General features: G+C 41.5%; 2 protein-coding genes across 20 annotated transcripts in view; one reads left to right on the top strand and one right to left on the bottom strand.

Annotated features, from left to right (window-relative positions):
• FIP1L1 (factor interacting with PAPOLA and CPSF1) overlaps positions 1-4,062 on the top strand; it is a 78,176-nt gene extending 74,114 nt beyond the window's left edge. For 12 of the 17 annotated variants that reach the window (XM_087827484.1, XM_016207160.2, XM_016207150.2 and 9 more), the window contains one exon: positions 595-3,864. In XM_087827484.1, coding sequence (XP_087683610.1) covers positions 595-742 — 148 coding nt within the window. In that variant the 3' untranslated portion in view covers positions 743-3,864. Of the gene's footprint in view, positions 1-594 lie in introns of all 17 variants that reach the window. The other 5 variants (XM_087827508.1, XM_087827502.1, XM_087827499.1 and 2 more) reach the window with 1 other exon arrangement.
• The window catches only part of LNX1 (ligand of numb-protein X 1), an 82,818-nt gene continuing 62,398 nt past the window's right edge, over positions 1,944-22,363 (bottom strand). For all 3 annotated transcript variants that reach the window (XM_087827428.1, XM_016207080.2, XM_016207085.2), the window contains exons 6-10: positions 15,779-15,913; positions 10,051-10,228; positions 8,066-8,294; positions 2,579-2,737; positions 1,944-2,191 (exon numbers count right to left, since the gene is read on the bottom strand). In XM_087827428.1, coding sequence (XP_087683554.1) covers positions 2,056-2,191; positions 2,579-2,737; positions 8,066-8,294; positions 10,051-10,228; positions 15,779-15,913 — 837 coding nt within the window. In that variant the 3' untranslated portion in view covers positions 1,944-2,055. The remainder of the gene's footprint in view (positions 2,192-2,578; positions 2,738-8,065; positions 8,295-10,050; positions 10,229-15,778; positions 15,914-22,363) is intronic.

Here is a 22,363-nt window from a genome sequence, read left to right as displayed (position 1 = left end):
GTAGAGCATATATATTCCTAATTGGAAGATTAAGAATCTGTCGAAATGGTTCCTTACAGACTCCAACAAAGATTTTTAAATCTAACAAGACTGTGTTTAATACCATTAAACCAAAATTAGCATGGAAAATAACATATAAGACAGGCTTATTAAATTATCTTGTAAAGAGGAGGGAATTTGGCATACGAACCAGTCTTTAATAATAAACATTATTAAAGCAGTTTAATCAAAGAAAATTCAGGGCCTTGTAGTCTCACACACACGCATATGCGCACAATTTTAATGCCTATTTGCCTAAAATCAACCCTAGAAAGTATTTGATTTAGTGCTTCAGTTTCTCATTTATAATTTGACTTTCAGAAGTATATGGGCTCTCGAAGTCTAGGATAATATTGGTGAAGATGAGCCTATACTGTAAATATAACCTCAGCATAAAAGTCACACAAAAAACTGATTACATCCGTAAATGTGTTCGGGGAAAATAATGGATTAAATTTTTTAACACCCAGCATTGAGGATTTACCTAGACAAAGTAGATTGATTTTTGTCACCACTTGTATACTTATTTTTAAGAGCACACCTTTCTTTTTTTAGTAATAGTAGACGTCGCCATGAAAGTGAAGAAGGAGACAGTCACAGGAGACACAAGCACAAAAAATCTAAAAGAAGCAAAGAAGGAAAAGAAGCTGGCAGTGAGCCTGCCCCTGAACAGGAGAGCACCGAAGCTGCACCTGCAGAATAGGCATGGTATAACCTTTTGTGTATATTAGTGCCAGAAATAGATACTACAGATCTTGTTTATTTTTCTGGATAATGTTTAAGAAATTTACCTTTAATCTTCTGTTAGTATAAAAACTTTTTTCCAAAATAAAAGAGTGAATATTTCATGTTAAGTTAAAATCTTTGTTTTGTAATATTTAAAAAATGAAAAAAAGATAGCAATGACTTTATATCCAAGAAAGTAATGTGAATGAGGCACTCAGCAGGGAGTTTCAGAGCTGTGTTCAGCTGTGTACGTACCAGTATCTGATGAAGGTCCCACCTTGGCCATCGTTTCCTTGAGTTAATCAAATGCTAGTCAAGAGGCTACACTGCAGAAGGCATCAAGGGTGCCCTTAAAACCAGTCTCCTATCGTTAACGCTGTGGCACTGTTGCTTAGCATATTAAAGAACTTGTACAGTTTTGATATCACAACTTTTTGATAGGTTTTCAGTGTTCTAAATTGGGTTCATGGTGAATTGAATGGGGAGCTTTTATATCTAAAATAATAATGGTATTTGGGTGGTCTCTGTGAAATAACTTGTCCTAAGTGTAGTTTCTAGCAGGCACTGGGCACTCATCACTGACACAAAATTGAATTCCCTTGTGGCCATCTACATGAGCCATGGTCAAGCTGTTTTGGTTTTTCTTGATGCTAACTATATTGTGAATAAAAAAACAAGTGAGAAGAGCTTTAGTTATTTTCTATTAAATCTAAGAAAAAACAAGTTTATAATTCTGTGAGCATTTTCAGGGTTAACCCTTAGAAGGAATTTGTCAGTCAGGGTAACAACATGGTTCTGAAAGAATTACTAGGATCTTTTAATAGTGATAATAGGAATGAATTTAGTATCACATACTTAAAGACAACTATAATTTAAAAATATTTATTTCTCATTTGGTGAAAGGAACATTTTTCAGCATTGCATTTTTAAAATACCCATAATGTACCCTTGCAGACCTCAGTATATACCAGATATTTAATTATATGATTTGAATTCATTTGAGGGCATACAAACCATTTCAGCTGTTTAAGAGCTTTTTATTAAATAGAAAAATATAAACCTAAAGTAGAGTGATACAAAATCCTCCACACTGAATTAAAACTATTAGTAATTGTTTGTTTTGAGAATTATATTTTCTGAGGTGTAATTGGCTTTCATTAGATCATACTTTTGCTGACATTAAAGTTCACATTTTTATAATGTATCCTTTAAATACAAAAATTGACAAGATAAATATATTGTTTCAACTTAACTTATTTGTGATTTTCTGTTTTTCTATGACCCATCATTCTATAAAAAAGTGCCAGGCCAAGAAACAATAGTAAGAGTGATTTTTCCTTTAAGTTCTTTCAGCATCCTTGCCAAGCAAGCATGTATCATTCCTGATGTACTTCTACCATTGACAGCAAGAAGAATATCACCACATCTAAAAAAATAAATAAAACAAGGCATGTGATTAACATTTTGATCCAGAGCAGAAGTTAATTCAAGTTTGGTGGTCCTAATTTTTGCTACATCTATCAATTACATTACTTCTCATTAAGGTTTTTTTTCTCCCCTCCTCACTTAAATTCTGCAAACTCTCTATCCATTCAGCTGCATTAGAAGGGATGCTAAATGTATAAAGCACGTTGCTATATGGGACCAAGTAAGTAATCATTTTGGGTTTTTTAGAAATTGAATACTACATAAATGTGTTCAATTTCTTACCAATAAAAAAGGTATAATATATGCCTTTTTTAAAGTGGGGCCAAGCTTTTACATATATAAAACAAAATATTTGAATGCAAGTTTTTTGTTAAATTGTTATTACCTGATTCTTCCATCATTGTATGCTGGTGTTCCTTCAACAATAGATTTGATAAAAAAAGGTTTGTTCCCATTGTATTCTTCATAACCTCCTACAATGCAGAAGCCCAGACTTCCAGCTGTGTTTCTTCGTAATACAACATCTTTGCAGTTATACAGGTACCTAAAATAGAATGTAATCACTATATAAGCAGTTAGGATGAACTCAGTTAATAATTGTGATTCATCTCCCATTTCCTTCACCGACATTTTTTAGGGTAAATAGCACTGGATAGACTTCACTCAGAATTGTGTCATAGCCCATTGACCTTTGTGCTGTTACCTGGCTTTTCTTAATTGAACTTGTTTTCCATTGTTAAACACCCTTTAAAAAATGATACCATCTATTATGTTTTGTTTATATGTCTACTGGGAAAGGTAATCATAGTCACCTTTAAGATTAGCTTTAAAAAGATTTAATGCCTCAATTCATATTGCATAAAATCTTATAATTTTTTAAAATCATTATTGATCTTAGAGAGAGGAAGGCAGGGAGAGAGAGGAACATCAGTCAGTTGACTCCCATACCTGTCCAGACCAGGGGCTGAACCCACAATCTGGGTATGTACCCTGACTGGGAATTGAACCCGCCACCTTCTGGTATACAGGACAACACTCCAACCAACTGGGCGATAGCATCCAGGGTGTGTAGATATTTTTAATGAAGGCAAAATTCTTTGAATAAGTGATTAATCTGAGTGAAAAATTTTTTTTAAACAATCCTAATTAATGCATTTGTTGAAATTTTGATTTTTGAAAAATATTAGTTTATATGTAATTAGTTTATATGTAGTTCTACATGTTTATAAAGGGTATAGGGACACACATGGCATAAAGTGAATGGAAATTGTACATTTAAAGATAAGGATAATTCATATTATAGGAGAGAAAACTGGCAGTAAATGGAATAGCAGGTTATAAAAGGAATGGGAGGAGACCACAGGTCTTCAGTAAATGAGTAGAGTCAGCTAAAATGGAAATATAGATTGAAGAAACTATTTGTTTTACTATTTAGTGGTAGTTGGATCAGTGTTAACATAGGTGCAGGCTAAGTGCAGGCTTTGTTACAGTTAGGATAGCGATTGTATGTCAGGAGCTGGAATTGACTCTAAAATCCCCCAGTCCAGAAACTGGTTTGAAAGAAAATTAAGTTTCATGTTGACAGAAAAGTCAAGATACTGTTTTGTTTATAAGCTGTACCTTAAAATATTAACTGCTTTTTGAAAAACCAATAAAAAGTCTGTTGTGAAATGTTTTGTTAAGTGACAGTGTTGGTCGATAACATTTGTTAAACTAAATTTGTGAACTTTTTTCCTATTCTGAATTCATTCAAAGCCTAATTGAAGATTTCGCGAAGTATAAAGAATAGCAAGGAGTTTGGTAATTTTTCCAAATAAGAAAATTACGGTTACCTCAAAAATAAACTCCGTTGAAAGGAGCTGATAAGTATGGTGAAGTCTTCGGTTGCTACGTATTTTTTCTTTCACTGGCTGTTCTTCAAGGGTTCCCCTTTCCAGCCCACTTTTCAGTGGACCTCAATATTTCACTGAGCCCCTACATTACCAAAGTGTGGTTCTCAAATTATGTGCCTTTTAGGGTCTGGAAGTAAAAAGTATTTTTATCATAATAGCAAGATGATATTTGCCTTTTCACTCATTTTCTTATGAGTATACAGTGGCATTTTTCCAGAGAATACATGATAGGTGATCTGGCAACAGATAGGATACAGAAGTAGGTAAGAGAATCCAGTTTTCTCCTTATATTAAGCCAAACATTAAAGAGGTTGCAAAAAATATACAATGCCAGTCTAATTTTTTAAAATACTGCTTTTCTCATAAAAGATGTTACGTTAACATATGATGGGGTTTATTATTTTAAATAAGTAAAAAATTCTTCAGATTAATTCACAAGATGAATATCATTAGATATAACCTATATAAACAAACGTTCTTTGGGGTCATCAGTACTTTGTAAATGTGTATAAGGGTCTTGAGACAAAAACTTTGGGAGTTTCTGCTCTAGACATGTTTATCAAACTTGGAAGTCTCGCTCATATCTCAAACTCAACATGTTCGAAACAGGTCATATCTCCTCATTCTCCCTTATGGGGGCAGAGTGATCTCAGTGGTCACCCTTACCTCTTATGCCTCAAAGTTATGCCTGATTGCATAACTTGGTGGTGTCTTCCTATTCAGGCTCTGGACTCAGCCATGAGAGCATCAATGGGATTTTTGCCCCCAACCAGCCAAATCGTAGATGCATAAGCATTGCCAGCCAAGATCAGCAAAGCCACCTTAGTGACCCAGAGAGGTCTGCTCAGTAAGCCAGCCAAGACCAACCTAGCCTAGCCCAAATCATCTGAGCCCCACAGGCTCGTGAGATAAATACATATATGTGGTTACTTGCTGCTGAGGTTATGCAGCTGGTTGTGTAGCATGACTGAAAATGCATAATTGATATTCCTACTCCTATTTTAGTTGTATCTACCCTCTACTTTTAAAAAGTTACTAAATAAGCAACTAGGAGATTTGAAAATAGAAATGCAAACTCCATCTTCAATGAGAGAGAACTCCCAAAGGCAGTGAAGTCAAAGGAAGCATGGGAGAGGGAATGGCCTCAACTGGAGAGTACAATCCGAGCCGGTAGAGCCCTGAGGGCCATAGTGAGTGGTCCACTGATAGGCAAAACACCCATTCCACATGGGAACACCAGAAACAGGCAGGCAGGCTGTTAGCAGGGTATCCCTGGGCCCTTGGTGATGGAGAAGAAGGGCGTAAGTGAAGTAATAACCCACACAGACAACCCCTGTGGACAGGAAGCAGCCTGTCAGTGTGGTAGGACAGAGATGGGCTCTGGAAGGGACCCTGCAAGCCTGATCTTGGGTGGTTTGGGAGAAGTAAAGAAACCCTGCCACCTGGAATATAAGCCTCCAGCAAACAGCTCCTCCAGGAAACATTTACCTAACTCAACGATTAAAAAAGAATCAGCACAGACACACTACAAAAGTGGAAAAGTAACAGTAATAACAGTAACAGACAACCACTCACCAGAAAAATGTTGCTATAGAAATGAAATGCTGCTGTAGAAAATGCAGTTTCAACAACATATTACTGTGAATTTAAAGCACTTCTGAAATACTCTATAAATAGATCAATGCAGAGATACAAGATTCCAAGGAAGATATGAGAATGAACTGACAGAAGAAAGAAGTGGAAGAGAAATAGAAAAAGTGGCTACAAAAACAAAGATACTACTGAAAACAGCAAGGGATATGAAGGACAGATTAAAATAAGCAAAGAAAAGAATGGAAACGGTTGGAACTCGAGAGAAATAGGAAGATGTGGAACACAACAAAAAGAACCCAAATAAGTTATTTTGAACATTAAGTGAAAAGACCACGCCACACGGAGATGGAAAGAAATGAGATCATACTGCTCTGCACCGCAATTCAATGCTAGTTCACAGTGATGCGATGCCTACAAAGTCAGAGTGTGACCCGAGAATACAGCCAGGCAAACGCACACGGCTGTACAGACGGACCTTAATTGAGCCAGTTCTTGTTGGTAGTGGGTGCTATCCCTACATTCCTTATGAATTCTTACTGTGGCATTGTTTGTGATATGTACTGATAGGAAATGATACCCAAGGTATATTAGACATTTTAAAAAGTCATTGGTACGTAATAGTGTGTATGCTACTACTGTGTGTGTGTGTACAGATATACATAAGCCAGGGGTCAGCAAACTAGCTCAGCCCGCCACCTCTTTTTGCAAGTAAATAACCACACCCATTCATTTAGGTTTTGTCTATGGCTACTTTCATGCCACCACAGCAGGACTGAATAGTTGCAACAGAGAAGTATGACCCACAAAGCCTAAACTCTGACCCTTTTCAGAAAAAGTTTGCCATCCCCTGACATAGATACCCCCTGGAAAAATACATAAGGAGCTGGTGACAGAGATGACCTCTGTTGAGCAGATCTGAGGGGATTGGGGTGGGAGACTCCATCTGTCCCTCTCTTTATACCCTTTAGTGCCCTTTGAATTTTGTCCTGTGCTTATTAAGTTACTGCTAGGAGAGGAGATGGCTGACTGGAAACCAATGGTGTCTTCGCCGACACTATTTCACAATGCTCTTCTCTTCTTTTAAAGGAAATGAGCAAAATCCAGATGATTTTTCTGGTAAGAGGTGCTTACCCACAACCAACTGACAAAAGAGGGAAAGAAAGCCATTCACTTGTATTTGGAGTAAAAAGCTGCTCAATTTTGTTCTCTTTCACATGAACCTTGGTTACATAACAAAATAGCTTTGGAGCACAAAAAATAGAAAATGACCTATATTAGACTGCGGTTTCAAAACAAGTTTTTTTTAACAATAAAAGTAATACTCTCTTCCACCTAGGCTCAGTTCTAAAATGTTTGAAGATTTTTAAACTGCCTCAATGCTCAGTTTTCAGCTATTTAAAAATGTACTCATTTAAAATTTGTACTCATTTACTGAAGGTTCAAGAAGGAATCTAGGACAGTTTATATTTGAGTCAGAGATGTTTTTTTAAATCTCATTTAAAATTTTTTAAAGAATGAGACTGACCTATCTCCACCCTCAAGAAAAATATACTAAAACCAAACATCCTGCTCTCATTCATTTAATCCTAGCCAGCATATCATCTTCAGTGACTCCAATATTTAACATTTAAATCATGCCTTTGGAATTGGTGAGGATCTTATGAAGGCCAACTACTTATGCTCTGATGCAGATGAGCAAAACCCAGTTTATCTGTGCCCTGAATATTTAATTTCTGTATACAGCCATTTAGCAAGGCTACCCCCAGAACCCTTTCCTGAAGTGTCTATGTGAGACAATTAAATGGAGTTACTGTAAGATCTCTCAGATGACAACCCAGCTGCTTCCTGCAGTTACATACAAGAACCTCACAAGAGTAGGAACCAGGGGGAGAAGATGAGAGATGCGTTCTCAACACAAACTGGGTGAAGGCAAAGTGTCCTGCGGTGCTTTAGGTTTAGCCAGGGCCGCCCGAAAGCTAGAGGTGAAACCACAGCCGGGAGTCATCCTTCGTGCAAGATCCTAGGGCTGTGCCACTAGCAAATTAGGGAACGGTGAGCGTGCTGTGCTCCAGGGTGCGTGGACACCCCGGGTTTCAGCCTCTTGTCCCTATCACCTGAGCTCCCTGCTGCATGAACAACTGAAAACTGCGGCAGACCTGTGAGCGCCTCATGGTGAATGCCTAGTACTGTTCCCACATCCAGGCTCTTGTCCCTGCCCTGTGACTTCTGCATGCATTTTCAGTTACAATTACTTCGAACAGTCTCACGAATCCTGGGGTTCATTAAGATGCTGGTGCCATGAGTCAGCCCAAGAGAGTGGAAAAGTGGTCTTAGAAATACAGTTGTTTCCTCCCACACCTCCCCAAGGATGTCACATTGGGACTCACCGTGGTAATTCCAGCCACATGACCCAGGAGGGGGACCAGTCACCGGGTGGGTCCGTGCTGTGGCTGGAGTCCAGGGCTGCTAGGCGGCTGCATTCTTCCTGGGACTCGCATTGTCTGACTTCCAAAGCTTTAAGGACCATTGAGGAGGATGTGCTTTTCAATAACGCAACAGCCTTGCTGCGGCTCACCTCTGTTAGTTCAATCCCATTCACATTCAACAAAATGTCACCTAATGGGCAGAGAAGCAAAAGCCACCCTTAGTGGGAGTGCAAATAGGACCTTCTATGTAAAGCGCAAAGGGGCAGGGACTGACTGGGTGCCAGGGAGCAGTGAGGGCGAGGGGCATGCCATTAGCCTCATTTCCATGAGGCCGGATTCTCAGTAACAAATGGGGAGCTGTGTGTGTTCTCCAAGGCACTGGCAGGTCATGTTTGGAGGTTTCTAAAGCATACCGTTGGTATTTGGCTCTTGCCTTTTTTCTTTAGTTGGACATTTTATTTTTAAATTTATTGTTGAAAGTATTATAGATGTCCTCTTTTTACCCCCGTTGACCCCTTCTTCCCTGCACCTACGCCACTCCCCTGCCTTCCCCACACTATAGTCTGTGTCCAAGGATTATGCATATATGCATACGAGTTCTTTGGTTAATCTCTTCCCACCCCCACCCACCCCCTTCCCTCTGAGATTTGCCTTTAAAAAAAAAAGGGAGGAAGAGATTTGCCATTTAATCAAAGAAAATCTACATTTTCTACTTTTTTGTTTCTTGTTTTTCACACAAAGGGAGAGCACTTGGCAAAAGTGGTCAGCACCAGCAGAGCACAGGGTGTGGTAGGCACCTAATAAACAGGGTTTGAATGAATGAATATGAAACTATCCCCAAGAGTATCTGGCAGAGGAGTCTATAGCAGTTAAGAAAAATGGGTCCTGGAACTGTGTTCTTAAAGAGGTGGAAAGGAGAGTTCACATTCTATTCATCGCAAAGGTGCTAAGAACTACCATTGGTTAAGCACCTACTATGTGCTAGATGTTTCTGTGCATCATATCATATAATCTGCTCATGTTCTCTCACAGGTCACTTCTTGGTTGGCCCCATCATTCTCCACCCGGGGCCTTGGGTGAGAAAGGAAAGCAAGAGAAACTGAAATGCCCCCTCCCCTGCCCCCGCCTCTGTTTCTTTATCTCCTGTTTTCTGCCTCCTTGGAATAGCCTTTTTTATACAGAAGAGCCACAGCAAGAGTCAAAAATAGGGGGAGGGAGGTGGGAAGGGGCTTGAATCCTTCCTGACCCCAAAGGAAACACTGTTCGGTTGGCTGGCTGGACCTCTTCATGTGCCACCCACCTCTGGCTCCACGGACCGAGCAGCCCTACTTCAGAAACGTCACTCTTTCCTTTGGATCTGAATCGTTACGTGAGATAATTGCTCAGCCGGCCGGGTCGCCCCCTCATGTGAACTGACAGTGTTACTAAGGACACACTCCTGACACCTGCATCTCGGGGGTCCAGGACCGGGAAGATGAGGGGAACAGAGCGCTTTCGCCCGGTGGGCAAGCACCTGGGGCACGGCGCTTGCACTTTTCATTCAAAGTCTGTCCAATTGCTTGTCCTGTCCACCCCATAAAATGGAACAATTCGTGAATAGGTGCAGGACCGGATCAATCCAGCAAAGAATCACTTAGAATAAATGGAACAAAATTATGCCATTTAATCGAGGCAATTTGTCCATAACCGTAGCATGTTTTTATTCTTGGCATATTTGCGGCACTTGCTTTACTAGCAGGCAGGGAGGCGCCGCATCGACCCGCATGACGCAGAGGGTGGAAACCCAGTCCCGCAGCTACACTCAAGCGAGTCATGGTCACTGGGTGACAGCTGACCCGCCGGTCACCTCGCGCTCGCCTGTTAAGTCTGCAGACAGTTACCTGCCCCAGCAAGCTGCTCATTCCTTTCCCCCCTCTGCCCAGGCCCCTAAGTCCCTTCCTTGTTACCTGTTTTTATTCTGCCATCTCTGCTTATGACCCCGCCGGGCTCCACACTGATGACGTAGATGGGCAAGTCCCACTCGCTGTGTGACGCTCCCCCGGAGACGGTCATGCCGAGGGACTCGCTGGGGTCCTTTCGGACACTAACCACCTTCTCGTGACAAGTGACCGCAGGAGGGAGGCGCTGAAGGCACAGACAGGAAACAAACATGGGTTTACATTTCCTACACACAGAAACGACCAGAATTGCATAGATGTGTGATGGTGGCGGTTGGTCCCAGAGAAAGACACACATGGGGCCCTGGCCTCGCCCCAAGCGCTGCAGGCTCCCTCGGGAAGCCCACATTTCAAACAGGACGGGCGAGAAGGGGGGACTGGCCTACGCCTCGGGAGAAACAGCAAGCATACGAGGAGAACTGGACCAGAGTTTTTCAGGTGATTCATTCATTCCTGATAGTGAATCATTTCATAAAACTTGTACCATTCATGAATATTAGGATTTTTTCAAAGTATAAAGAGTAATCATATTTTAATTAAATAGTAACAGACGTTTATGCAGGTAATCAATTGACATTCTCAAAGAAAATGGATTTCATATATATCATGACTCTAAAAATTCACCACTATCTAGGTTCCCCCCAATTAGCATCTTTACTCTTTAGCATTTCTAAATAATGTGCAGTTGTACTTTTTCATTTTATTACATAAAAATATATAAAATACATACAAAAATATAGTATACACATTGTATAGGACACACTGTGGGTCAACTTTTGAAAAGCAAATTAAGAACTTATTTTGATTCAACAGCACTAGACGAAAAACATGCAAAGCTATATGCAGCATTATTTGGAAGCAATAATACAAAGAAAGTGAGGGGCACTGTTTATCAATGAATACATACCATTGTGTACTTTTCCGGAAATGTATTCCCCTCCCTGCTGGTGCAGTGACCTAGGGGACTAAGACCATGGGCATATGCACTGCAAATATTTATAACACTTGATCAAACCTCAAGTCTCTGGCTCAAAACATAGCTACAGTGGTACCTAGGAAAGAAAATTTAAAACCACATCTGACCAAAAAAAAAAATACAGAAAAAAGTGTAAGTGGACTACATTTTTTTTAAAAGAGAAAAATGAGAATTTGTATTACTATTTGCATTTTCATAAAGAAACTGGAAGAAAAATTGGTTTCCTGGGGGTAGGTGGAACTGTACACATCAGGGAAGGTGAGAGACTTCCTAATATATCCTTTCCATTTGAACCTTGTATGTTTATTACCTATTCAACAAGTCAAATGAATTATAATTAAGCAAACTTCTAGAAGTCTGGTAGTTGACATCATATAGAACTATTTTCCTGCAAGCACAGGGTCAATTTTAAATGCTTCACTATGAAGCAAGGATAAGCCTAGTTTTTGTGCATTTATTATCTCATGATTTCCTCTGGTTTCAAGTTAGCCACGTCTGTTTTAATGGCCCCTTTTTATACAATAATGGCCTATTACGGTATCCCTGGCACTGAACATAACATTTAGCACATTGGAGATGGTAAGTACATGTTTGTTGAATAAATGGATGGATACATTGCAAATTGCCACTAATTGTTTTTGGTAGTAATAGAATAAATCCAAAATTATGAATAATTATAGCAAGGTATATGTTACAATTAGTACTTGTAAGGTCTGGGTTGTTTTTAGAACAACCTTGAAGATCATGGTTATCAGATGAGGGTTATAAAAATAAAATGGGGCTTTCTTCAGAGAAAAGTTTCAAAATAAAACAAATAAGCGATAGTCTTAGCACTTGGGCTGAGGCCAAAGAGTAGACTTAAAGGGGCTCTCATGATCCATTCTTGGCACATGACCTCTCCCTTCTGTAAAGCAATTAGAGGGGGGATGTCCCGTCCTTTAATCACAAACACCCCTCTGAAGAACCCCACTTGGAGATGCAGGCATTTAGTTCTAAACCCAGGGACGCCCGCTGGCGGCCCTGTCGCTTCAGCTCGCTCCTGGGGACACTCATCAGGCATTTACTCCCGAAGCGCGCAGAGAAGGGCTTCCCTGGGGCTGCATTGGGCTTCACTGCATTTGTGGGACGGGTGTTGTGAGGGCAGTTGATCAGTCTCCCGAGGCGATGCCTAAAACACAGCCTGGAATATTCTGGGAAACAAGTATATCGCACACACACATTTCACACACACTATCTTGTCTTTGAACAGCTGCCTAATGCTTATATTCCCCGCTGATGACAGCTGTTTGCGGGCTTCTGCAAATTAAACGGGGACACTGCGAACATCTTAGACTCACGTGTCCTGTGCACTTGTGTAACTATTTCTTTAGGCGAATGTCCTAGAATTACAATGTCTAAATCAAAGAGCCTAACATTTTACATTTTGATGGATATTGATAAATTATCTTTGAAATGGTTCTATCATTTATAGTCTCACCAATACATTGTGAAAATTCTAATTTCTCACAATTCTGCCAATACTGGGTTTCAATACTTACAATACTTACAATATTTTCCACATGAAAACAAAGATTCTAATAATTTAATTGCCTTTCTTTGTAATAAGTTTGAACATCTTTCATTGTTATTTGGGTTTCTAGCAGTAATTACCTTATGAATTGTGGTAATATAACCACTTGGGCTCCCTCTAACTTCATCTATGAAATGGGTAAAAATGCCCACATACAGTAAACTTGTGGCTAAAAGAGATGTAACCGAATAGAAGATAGGACTTTTTGGTAAAAAAAAAAAAAAAAAGTGTTACAAAATTCATTCGAAAGTAGTAAAATTACATATCTTATGAAATATTCCAGAAGTTACACTGGCTCCTCTCCTGCCAGTCCAGTAGATAGGAATTGGTGAGAATTTAATATTTTGTTCTGAATAAATAGTGCTTGAATAATGTAAAGTTTGGCCAGCTACACCTTTAGGAAAAGGAAGGAATATATGTTTCCTACTTAGGTCAGGGCAGGCAAACCGAGACTCAACATTTTTAAAAACTGGATCAGTGAAACACAGATGTCAGGAGGCAAATTGGGACCTGGGACCCAGGATGTCTGGACTCTAAATCCATGCTCTCCCCATTATACCATTTTGCTTTTAGAGGTAATACTGAATCACATGATCTAAATTATCAATTTTCAGGTATCTGTCAGAAAAACACATGAAAGAACTAATCACCCAATTTTTCCAGAAAGAATTTAACTAGTTCATTGACTAGAGAACTCAAGCCAAATCCAATTGTGTCAAATAAAACACATGACATACACGATTTGAGTGTGGAAAGCTGTCTTCCTGACGGTGAAGGGGTGTTACATCTATGTTTTTAGATGCAAGTTCCTGGAGAGCAGAACCTTCTTTCACCTCCCCAGTGCTTCCCAAACAGACTTTCTGCACTGAGCAACATGTTTCACGGAGCAGCCAGGGCTCAAGAGACATGGCTGGACTACCCCAGAGAAGAAATGTGTCTGCACGTCCATGTGTCCTGTGTCTCCCACAGCACCTGCCTTCCCCACAAGAGAGGCACCCCCGTGTTCATGGAAAGACCCAAGTGCCCCCAAGAACCCTCCGTACCCAGACTTGCCTAACTTTGGTTGGGGAGAGGAGAGTTCAATACCAGAGATGATCTTTTCCACCTGTTTCCTCCCTATGCTCCTTCCCTACTTGGGAGACTTCGGGAAGCTCCCTAATGTTTAAAACATGATTTATTATGAAAAAATTTACCAAGATTAAAACTTATCGGGGGCACCTGTGTACTTATCACTCAGCTATAAACATGCATGATAGAATATTTGCTTTTGATTTTTAAAGAACATTTTAGACATATAAAAAAAATATAAAGATGAACATAGCCTGCCCATCTGCCTTACAACCCGGTGTCAGACATACATGTCCATGTGCAGCTGAAGCCCCTCCCTGGTTTCTCTCTGGTCACATTCCCTTTCCTCCCCACAGAGGTGCCACACTCCTAACCTCAGTGCCCATTACTCTTTAACTTCTCAACTCGCTAAAAATTTTTCTGTCCCACAAATCTTGGTTTGCCTTCATTGATATTTCTCTGAGTAACTTAACTTCCTACGTTCAAAAAGCCACGTTGTTTCCTAAACAAAATACAGCTTTAGTAGGATCACAAAAAACTAAATCATCAAAGAGCCTTCTATGTCTTAGTTTCATTTTAAATATGCCACTTTTAGTGTGTGAGAAAGAGCATTTCAGAAGGCAGAGAGAGCTGTAAATTAAAATGAAAATAATTACAATTTCTACTGGGCCAGTTTGTTACGTATGTTTTCTGGGAATTGAACATATGAGAGAGGGTTGCGACAAAAATTTGATCAGACCCTCCTGGCTCTTTCCATGATTCATTATGGTTGGGTGGAAGGGCTTATAAAACCGCAGTGCTGGTGGAAGCTTCATTCTCAGTGGTTCAGTGAGCTAGGATATAATATGGTCTAGTTAATTCAACTATAATTAGTTAATTAGATTAAAGCTTTAATTAAGAGAATAAACTAGTTTTCTATTAATTAATAGCATTAGTTTAATTTAAACACACTAATGGTATTTACTAGTGAAAAGACACCAGAGAGTCCTTCAAAAAATGTTTTAGCAGGAGGCACTTGGTCTGTTGAGACTGTTTATTGTAAATAAACCTGGAATTGATGGATTTATGGGGCATGGCTGGCTGGCTGGCAAAAGGAGAGGGGGTGTAACCTTGTAGGCTGTATAATTAACAGCATACAAAGCAGAGATGTTCCAAAATCAAAATGCTGAATATTGTTTCTACATACATTGCTCAAAAATTCAAACTGGTGAGTTATTGAAAACTGAAACATAGCCTCACGTGGTATGTCGGCATTCCCTAATTTGATTCAAGAAGAATGAACTATCTATAAGATTTGTTGTTGTTGTTGTTACAAGTGATTTAATGAAACCAGATCCCAGAAGAAATGACAGCTAGAAACTCGTCACCATCACAACAGGATGCCAAGCCAAGGCTATAGGACTCAACTTGGTCCAAGCAAGGTTTGTGTTGCTGAGACTCCCATCCTAATGGAGAGGTTATGGCTGGGCCTCTAATATTGGCCACAGACAGAAACAGAAATTCGCCTGAGTCACCTCATTTAAAGAGGACCCGCACATTGCTGACCTGAAGGATGTATTCTGCCTATAGATACATGTGCTTTATCCACAGTTTTTGAAAATGTTTCTGGATTTGAATTCCATAAGATAGAGCATGTGTTCTTTGGTTTGCCCAACCCCCCCCCAATGTTTCATTTATTTCAAGTGTTTATATTATTTTTTCTGTGTCCTTCTGCAAAAACAAACATCCTAAAAATAGCAGGGGAATTGTTCGTTTTCAGGCAGACTGGGAACCTCAAAATCCAGAAGCCAAGCAAACCTTTTGCTTCATTTCAAAGTGAATGAAAAACAGTCCTTAAACAAAATGACTTGAAATAACATGACATCTATTTGGCTTAGACTAGAAATTATGAAGTCTGCAAGATTGGGTTTCAAAACTCTCCTGTACCTTCCTCTCTCCTGCTTAGATGGGAGACACCTGCTATCCCACCAGGTCTTGGAGATGGGACTTCGGGCTTTTATTTTGTACAAGACATAGTGTTTAAGTGATGAAGTCCAGAGATGACACTTAGAAAGTTAAAGTGTGCAGCCTTCCTGAAAAATAGCTCCCCGCAGAAGCAGTGGACATACCCTGCTGGGCCTCACCTTGGAGTTGCTGCCCCTGTCCCCTAGCCCTGGGGACCGGCTGCCGTTGCCGCTCCAGTCGGCTTCCTGAAAGATGTCAGGACTCTGCTGACGGGCCTGGCGGGACACGACGAGGTGAATGCGCCTTTCACTAGCCTGGGTGATAAGACACAGGCGTTAGCCACTCAGCTTCCACCCCAAGCATCCAGCACCCCAAGTTACCGAGATGTGAGTTGGGTTTTACCTTTTTTATGGAAAAAAATCGTTTCTAGTATTTTTCATGGCAGTGTCCACTTTGTAATTTGACAAAACATGGGAGTCATTTCCTTTATCCTATGAATGGCTCTGCTGTGCACAGCCTGAAATGTTGCTAAAATAGGGTGTGCAATGTAAAGTAGTGGCCCAGTCAAATTCCAGACCTAAGGTCTAAGACCAAGGGCCAACGGTAAAGAAAAAGAAATGGTGTTAATGACAGCAACGTTACTACTGCAGGAAGAGAAATTCTGCGTCTGATGGTTTCAAACATTTGGGTACCGGAAAAGGCGAGCCCTTCAGAACTGCAGGGTGACCTACTGGGTCCTGACACAGCCTGATTAAAGGCCTTTGCCTTGATCCTTTATGTGACTACCATTAATTCTGACTACTAGTCATCTCTATTGTGTACGTTGATACTTGGGCAGGGCATTCCAAATAGCAAATATATTACTTATTGGTAAGGTCCATTCCACACCATAAATGTACACATTGGCTTTCTGCCGGAGAGGCGCTTCATGTATGTTTGAAGGCATCGGTCACGAGTCCAGAGCCGCTGAATGCTGAGGCCCCGCATCCGCAGGGCAGTGAGACTAGACCTTGGGCCTGTAAAACGTACATGAACAGGCCCCCTGACGGGCCCAGCGAAGTAGCCACTTGAGTGTACCCATCACTCTACTAAAAGCTAACAGTGGCCGCCCGGCCGGTGTGGCTCAGTGGTTGTGCATTGACCTATAATCCAGGAGATGGTGATTTGATTCCCAGTCAGGGCACATGCCCAGGTTGTGGGCTTGATCCCCAGTAAGGGGCCTGCAGGAGGCAGCCGATCAATGACTCTCTCATCATTGATGTTTCTGTCTCTCCTTCTCCCTTCCTCTCTCTGAAATCAACACACACACACACACACACACACACACAGAGCTAACAGCAGCTGGGGTATGGCTAGATTTGATTAGAAAAGGCCCCTCCAAAAATATAAGATTCGGAGAAAAGGAAGGTAGAGAAGAGTATGTTCTAGGGGTTCCTGATCTCTCACAACCACAGCAGAACTGGACAGCAGCCTGCCTGCCTTCTGTTGCAGGCATGGCCATCGAACCACAAAAAACTCAGGTCATGAAAGGAGGCCATGGAAAGTCCACGCTCTTCTCCATGAGCTCAGAAAATAGAGCTGTTTGCTCCCTGCCTGTCTCCACCTTCCTTCCCACAGGACATAACTCACTCCCACTCTCAGGAACTAGGACCTTGTTTTTAAAACCTTAAGCAATAAGAACCCACCAGTGAAATCAGATCCCCACTGTGGTCTAGCATTGAGCACCCCAAACCTTCGTGACTTTGCATCCTTATATCAACAAACATCTGTCCGCGGGGCTTTCTTAAAACTTAGGGGCCATCCATTGGGTGGTTGTACATTAGATGAACTTTCAAAAACAACCGCTGAAGCACCATAAGGGTGCCTACTGTAATCGTCACGGTAGACGGTGGGCCAGTCGAGTTGATACATTTCACATAAATTTAAGAAATCCTCCCTAACAGACTCAAAAGGAAAGTTCAAGTCCTTCGCTCACTTTCCTTCACGTCAAGCCCAGCCATCTCTTCTGCTGGTCTACCCGGGACTTGCCCTTTCTCTGTTCCTTCTCCTATCTCGACTCCCCTGGTGTTTTTCATCACATATAAAGCCTGTGACAGAACAGAACAAAAATAACGAGCCCAGGAAACAATAATGAAGCAAGCTGACCCGGAGAACGAAGCCTTAGTCAACTAAGTTCAATTCTTGGAAGAGTATTTTGTAATCACTGTCTCTTTCTTGATACTGTGGGCCGCACTTATCTCAATGAGGTTATCTCTGGGAACTTTCTGAGGCAAAAATTATTTGAGATAAGAAGTGGTAAACACCCAAGTCGAAACTTCAATGGCTGGGCCCGAATTTGCTGATCTTCAGAGAAAAGCTGATGTTTCGAAGGCTCTGGGCAGCAGGCCTGCGTCTGGGCGAGCACGGTGTGCCATGCTGTACCGTGCTCACGTTGGACCAGGAACGTGGCCTGACCGCCTCATAAAAGTTGGGCAAATCTGAGACTGACATATTGAACCAACTTGCCAGGCAAAATCCAAAATGGCAAGGAGCAGCCTGCAAGAGCTATTTAATTCACATTTTCGAGCACGAATTTTTCATTGGACTTTTAAATGCTGACTTTTATTAAGTTGTTGGCAGGAAGAACACTCCAATAAATAACCCTGGTATTGATTTACGTGGAAATAAATCCCCTGCAAGGCTGGATCCATGGCTCTCACCAGCCACCTTATAAATTGCTCTCAGGGAGACTCTATCCGATGCACTTTCTTTCCCAGCTTTTGAAGTCGGAGGTGGAAACTGGGCTAATGTGTTTGTCCTGGCTCCAGCTCTCAGGAACAGCTGGACTCAGAGTCGAGAAACAGGCCTTAGCATCAGTCTTTCTTTCCACGGAGATGAATCTGGTGTGAGTGTGGAGTGAGTGTGAGTAGGTGGGTGAGGGGGAGACACAGACGGACTGAATGAAGGAGAGAATGGCTGACGCTTGTTTATTTCACACAGACATAAACATGTGCCAGGGAGGAGGGCGCAGCCGACCTGTCATTTAAATAAACACGCGAAGGAAGGACACGCTACAGGTCGGAGGTAGAGCAGCTTCTCTCTTGCATCACTTGGGGTGTTGCACTCTGGATAAAAGGACTGTTTAACAATTGTGGCTAGCTCAAGTAGCAGACAAGGCGAGAGCTAGATGCTTTTCACTTGAAGTTTCTTCTCCTCTCTCCCTAAACATCCTCAGTGTTGCTCTAGGCAAGCTCTGGACACAGTGCCTACGAGTTGCTGTACCATAGACTCCTTTCTCTTCCAAGACCCAAGCGTTCAACTCCCCTCTCCTTTCCACACGTTAAAGGAAAGGGATTCCAGCGACATCCACATTCTCCCGTAGACCTCAGTTTGGTGGCAGCCATTCTGTCCCCATAGCTGACACATACCTGCTCTGGGCCAGGCACTTCACTAAGAGCCTTGGGGACACGGCTCCTACCTTCATGGGGCTTGTCCTACTTCAGGGTCATGCCGTGAAAGAGATATGGGTAACACACATCAGAGTTTCAGGGGTAGAACCTATCACTTCTAAGTGAAAAGACAGGAAAATCTTAACATTCAGAGAAAGCTGCTGGTTTAAAACTGAGCAGCATTTCTCATGGAAAAGCTTGTTTTTTGTTGTTCTGTTTAAAGGCTGTTTTTCTCTAAGCATTTGAGATTTGACTAAAAACTGCCAATAATATTTTCATGATGGGGGTAAACAGAGGCCATAGAAGGGAACCACAGTCTGGCAGCCTCATGTATAGGTAGCCTGTTTAAAAATAACAAAATTCCATCTCTAATAGTTGGAAGGAAGAGTCTGGGAGTGTCTTGTTCCATCACACTCAGCCAAGAAATGGCTCTTTTCCCTACAAAATTTACTATGACTGGTAAGAACTGCTCATATTGTCAGGATGCAACATGGGCCAGAAACTTCACAGAACAAAACAATGAAAATCAAAGATATTGCTGCACAAGGAGTCAAGTGAGGCATTTTGTGAGCCCATCCTGGCATTACATGGGTCCACGAGGTGGCTGAGAGAGAGGGTCAGCCGTAGATAAAGGCAGAGCAAGAGTGGACAGAATACTTGTACTTCAAGGTGTAAATTTTTCACCTAGCCAAAGGCTTCATCTGTTCATCTGTAAAGGAGGATTGCAGTTAAACCAAATGATTTATAGCATTTGCTACTTTAAAAAAAATGTGCATATGCTTAAATAAAATGTTTGGTAAACTGTATGCAATTTATGTGGGTTCATTCATTTTTTTTCTTGTTGTTAGCTTTATAAAGTTTCAAGTTAAGAGTCACCACACTGACCACTCCACCGCCAGCCCCCAGGGCCCCAGGGTTTTATTCTATAGAACATCGGAAAGAGGAAAACTCTAAACTGACTGCTGGCCATGGAGGTTGTGCTGCTCAGAGCAGGTAAACTATACACACAGCACCCTTTATAACACAGTATAGGCCCACAGGGACCCACGCTTGACTGGGTGGCTCTCCTGTTATAGAGACGAGTGAGAACTATAGTTGGCTTTATAATAATATAAGCTGTTTACAGAGCTTGTCTCTACTTAGCATTTTATCCATTAACATCAGAGGTTCTAATGACTATTTCTTTAAAAACAAACTCATTCTGGACCTGTGTACCTCACTGGTTTCTTTTCCAAGGACCCCAGAACAAGACAATCGAGCTTTAACTGATTTTCAGTGTATACTCTATGCTGTTTGAGGTTGCCCCGTGTCAGCTTCCCTTCCAGCAACTGCTCAAGTATCATCCTCAGTTCATCCATCTGTGCTCACCAAGCCCTGGGGAACTGTGAAGAACTGGCTCCATAAAGTCAGAAAGTCACAGATAGGGAAGAGATGTCAAACATCATCTAACACAACATCCCTGTCGCCTGTGCTTCAATTCCCCTCCAAAATCCTTGCCATGTTGTCACTGGCTCATGCTTCAGTGCCTCCAACGACAGTGAACTTGCTGTGTCCCAAGGCAGTCCAGGCCATTTTTAGATAGCGCTAATTAGAAAGTTGTCCTCAGGTTGAGCTCAAATTTGCCATCTTCTTGCTCACCCACTGGTTCTAGCCATGCCCTCTCGGGTAACCCAAAGTCAATTTCCATGTGACAATCCTATTTGAGATAACTCTCATTGCCTTCCCTGAGCTCTTCTCCTTTCAAGGTCAAATATTGCTAGTTTCTTCAATATTTAATATATTTTCAAGTCATCTAAAAAACCTGATGAACTCTGGACTCAATAACCGTGTGTGTGTGTGTGGAGGAGCCACACGCACACACATACAATAGGATTGGACCTAGAAAATGAGCTCTGATCTGACCAGCACAGAGTAGGGTTTTTGTTTGCTGGTGGGCAAGTTGTACCCAGGACCTCAGTGATGGAGTTCCCATTTTGCCATTTCATACATGCACAGGGCACTGCCTCTATGTTCGATGAAAACAAAACCTCCATAGATGTCTGTCTTCATCATTACTGATTAATTGAAAGATGACTGTAAAGTTCCCAGAGCCCTGCCATGGAACACATCACAGCAATGCCACCTCGCTCTGGGGTCACGCATGGCACAGGCCCTCCATGGCAGCACAGCAGGGGGCATCAGACAGGGTTACTGATTAATACGCTAGAACGATACCAAAGTTGTCAGTTATCCCTGGTGATGCGGCAACGTCCTACACAAGGGACAGAAAGCCCTCCTTCCAGCGAGCAAGAGAACTTCTGAGAAACAAAAGTACCTCTCACTGAGCAAAAAGCTAGGATCCTGCTCCAGAAACATAAGTCCAGAGTGAGCGCATGGTGCACCGTAAGCTATATCCCCCCATGAGCTTCGTGAGAGCAAATCTGTGTGTCAATTCGCCCACCACTGAAATGTTAGCACCTAACAGAGTGCCTGGCACATTTTAAAAAGAATCTGCGAATATCTCCTGCTGGAGAGGCAGCAGCTGCCTTAGTGAGCTAAGAGCGACCAGAGTCTGGCTGAGGCAAGAGGAAATTAAGGAAGCTCTGTGGAAAAGAGGCGAGTAGGAACCTTAGGACTGGACCAGGTGAAAAATGGCATTTGACAGAGCCATTTGGAGCCTTTTCCCCGCTAGATTCTAGCTCTGTGTTCACCCTTATGCTCACAGAAGCACATATCTTTCAGGGACTAAGAAATTAATGATGATGATGGTATGACACATACAGGGTCATACAGATGTCAGTAACAGGGTCAAAATAAGAATTTAGTTCTTGAGCCTCTGAATCTGCCGATTGCTGAGTCAGCAGAATGACCCATCTCCTTTGTCTCAAACAACTTTTCTTTTATGGTATCTAGAAGTTACTCTCATGATCAATTCTCTTCCACGGTAAGAAAAACATGCATGTAAGGGCTATGTAGGTTGGAGAAAGGTAGTGAAGTTTCAAGATTCCCTAATATTTGCAATGTGTAGTTATGAAGAGAGTCACTCCTGAAATTCTAAGCTGTAGTTTACCAAGTGATGCCTTATCATGAATGTACGAAATTTGGAGCTCTGTGTAAAAGTCATCTGGACTGTAAGAATTTGGTTCAGAAGAATGTTTTTAAAAAAATCTACATATTAGTCTATGAGCATTAAATTTACTACAATACCATGCTAAGAAAATTTGTTTAAATAGGAATTTGATTCTATATTAGCTGTGCTGATCTGTAAAAAGCACACAGATCTTTCGGGTCTTATTTCACTGGCAATTCTGACTGGCTCCAGGCAACAAAAGTGTTGCCTTTTTTCCAGTTATGCAG

This window comes from Miniopterus natalensis, chromosome 1 (assembly GCF_054644295.1).
Source record: "Miniopterus natalensis isolate mMinNat1 chromosome 1, mMinNat1.hap1, whole genome shotgun sequence".
NCBI lineage: Eukaryota > Metazoa > Chordata > Mammalia > Chiroptera > Miniopteridae > Miniopterus > Miniopterus natalensis.
This window is presented reverse-complemented; position numbering and strand designations above follow the sequence as displayed.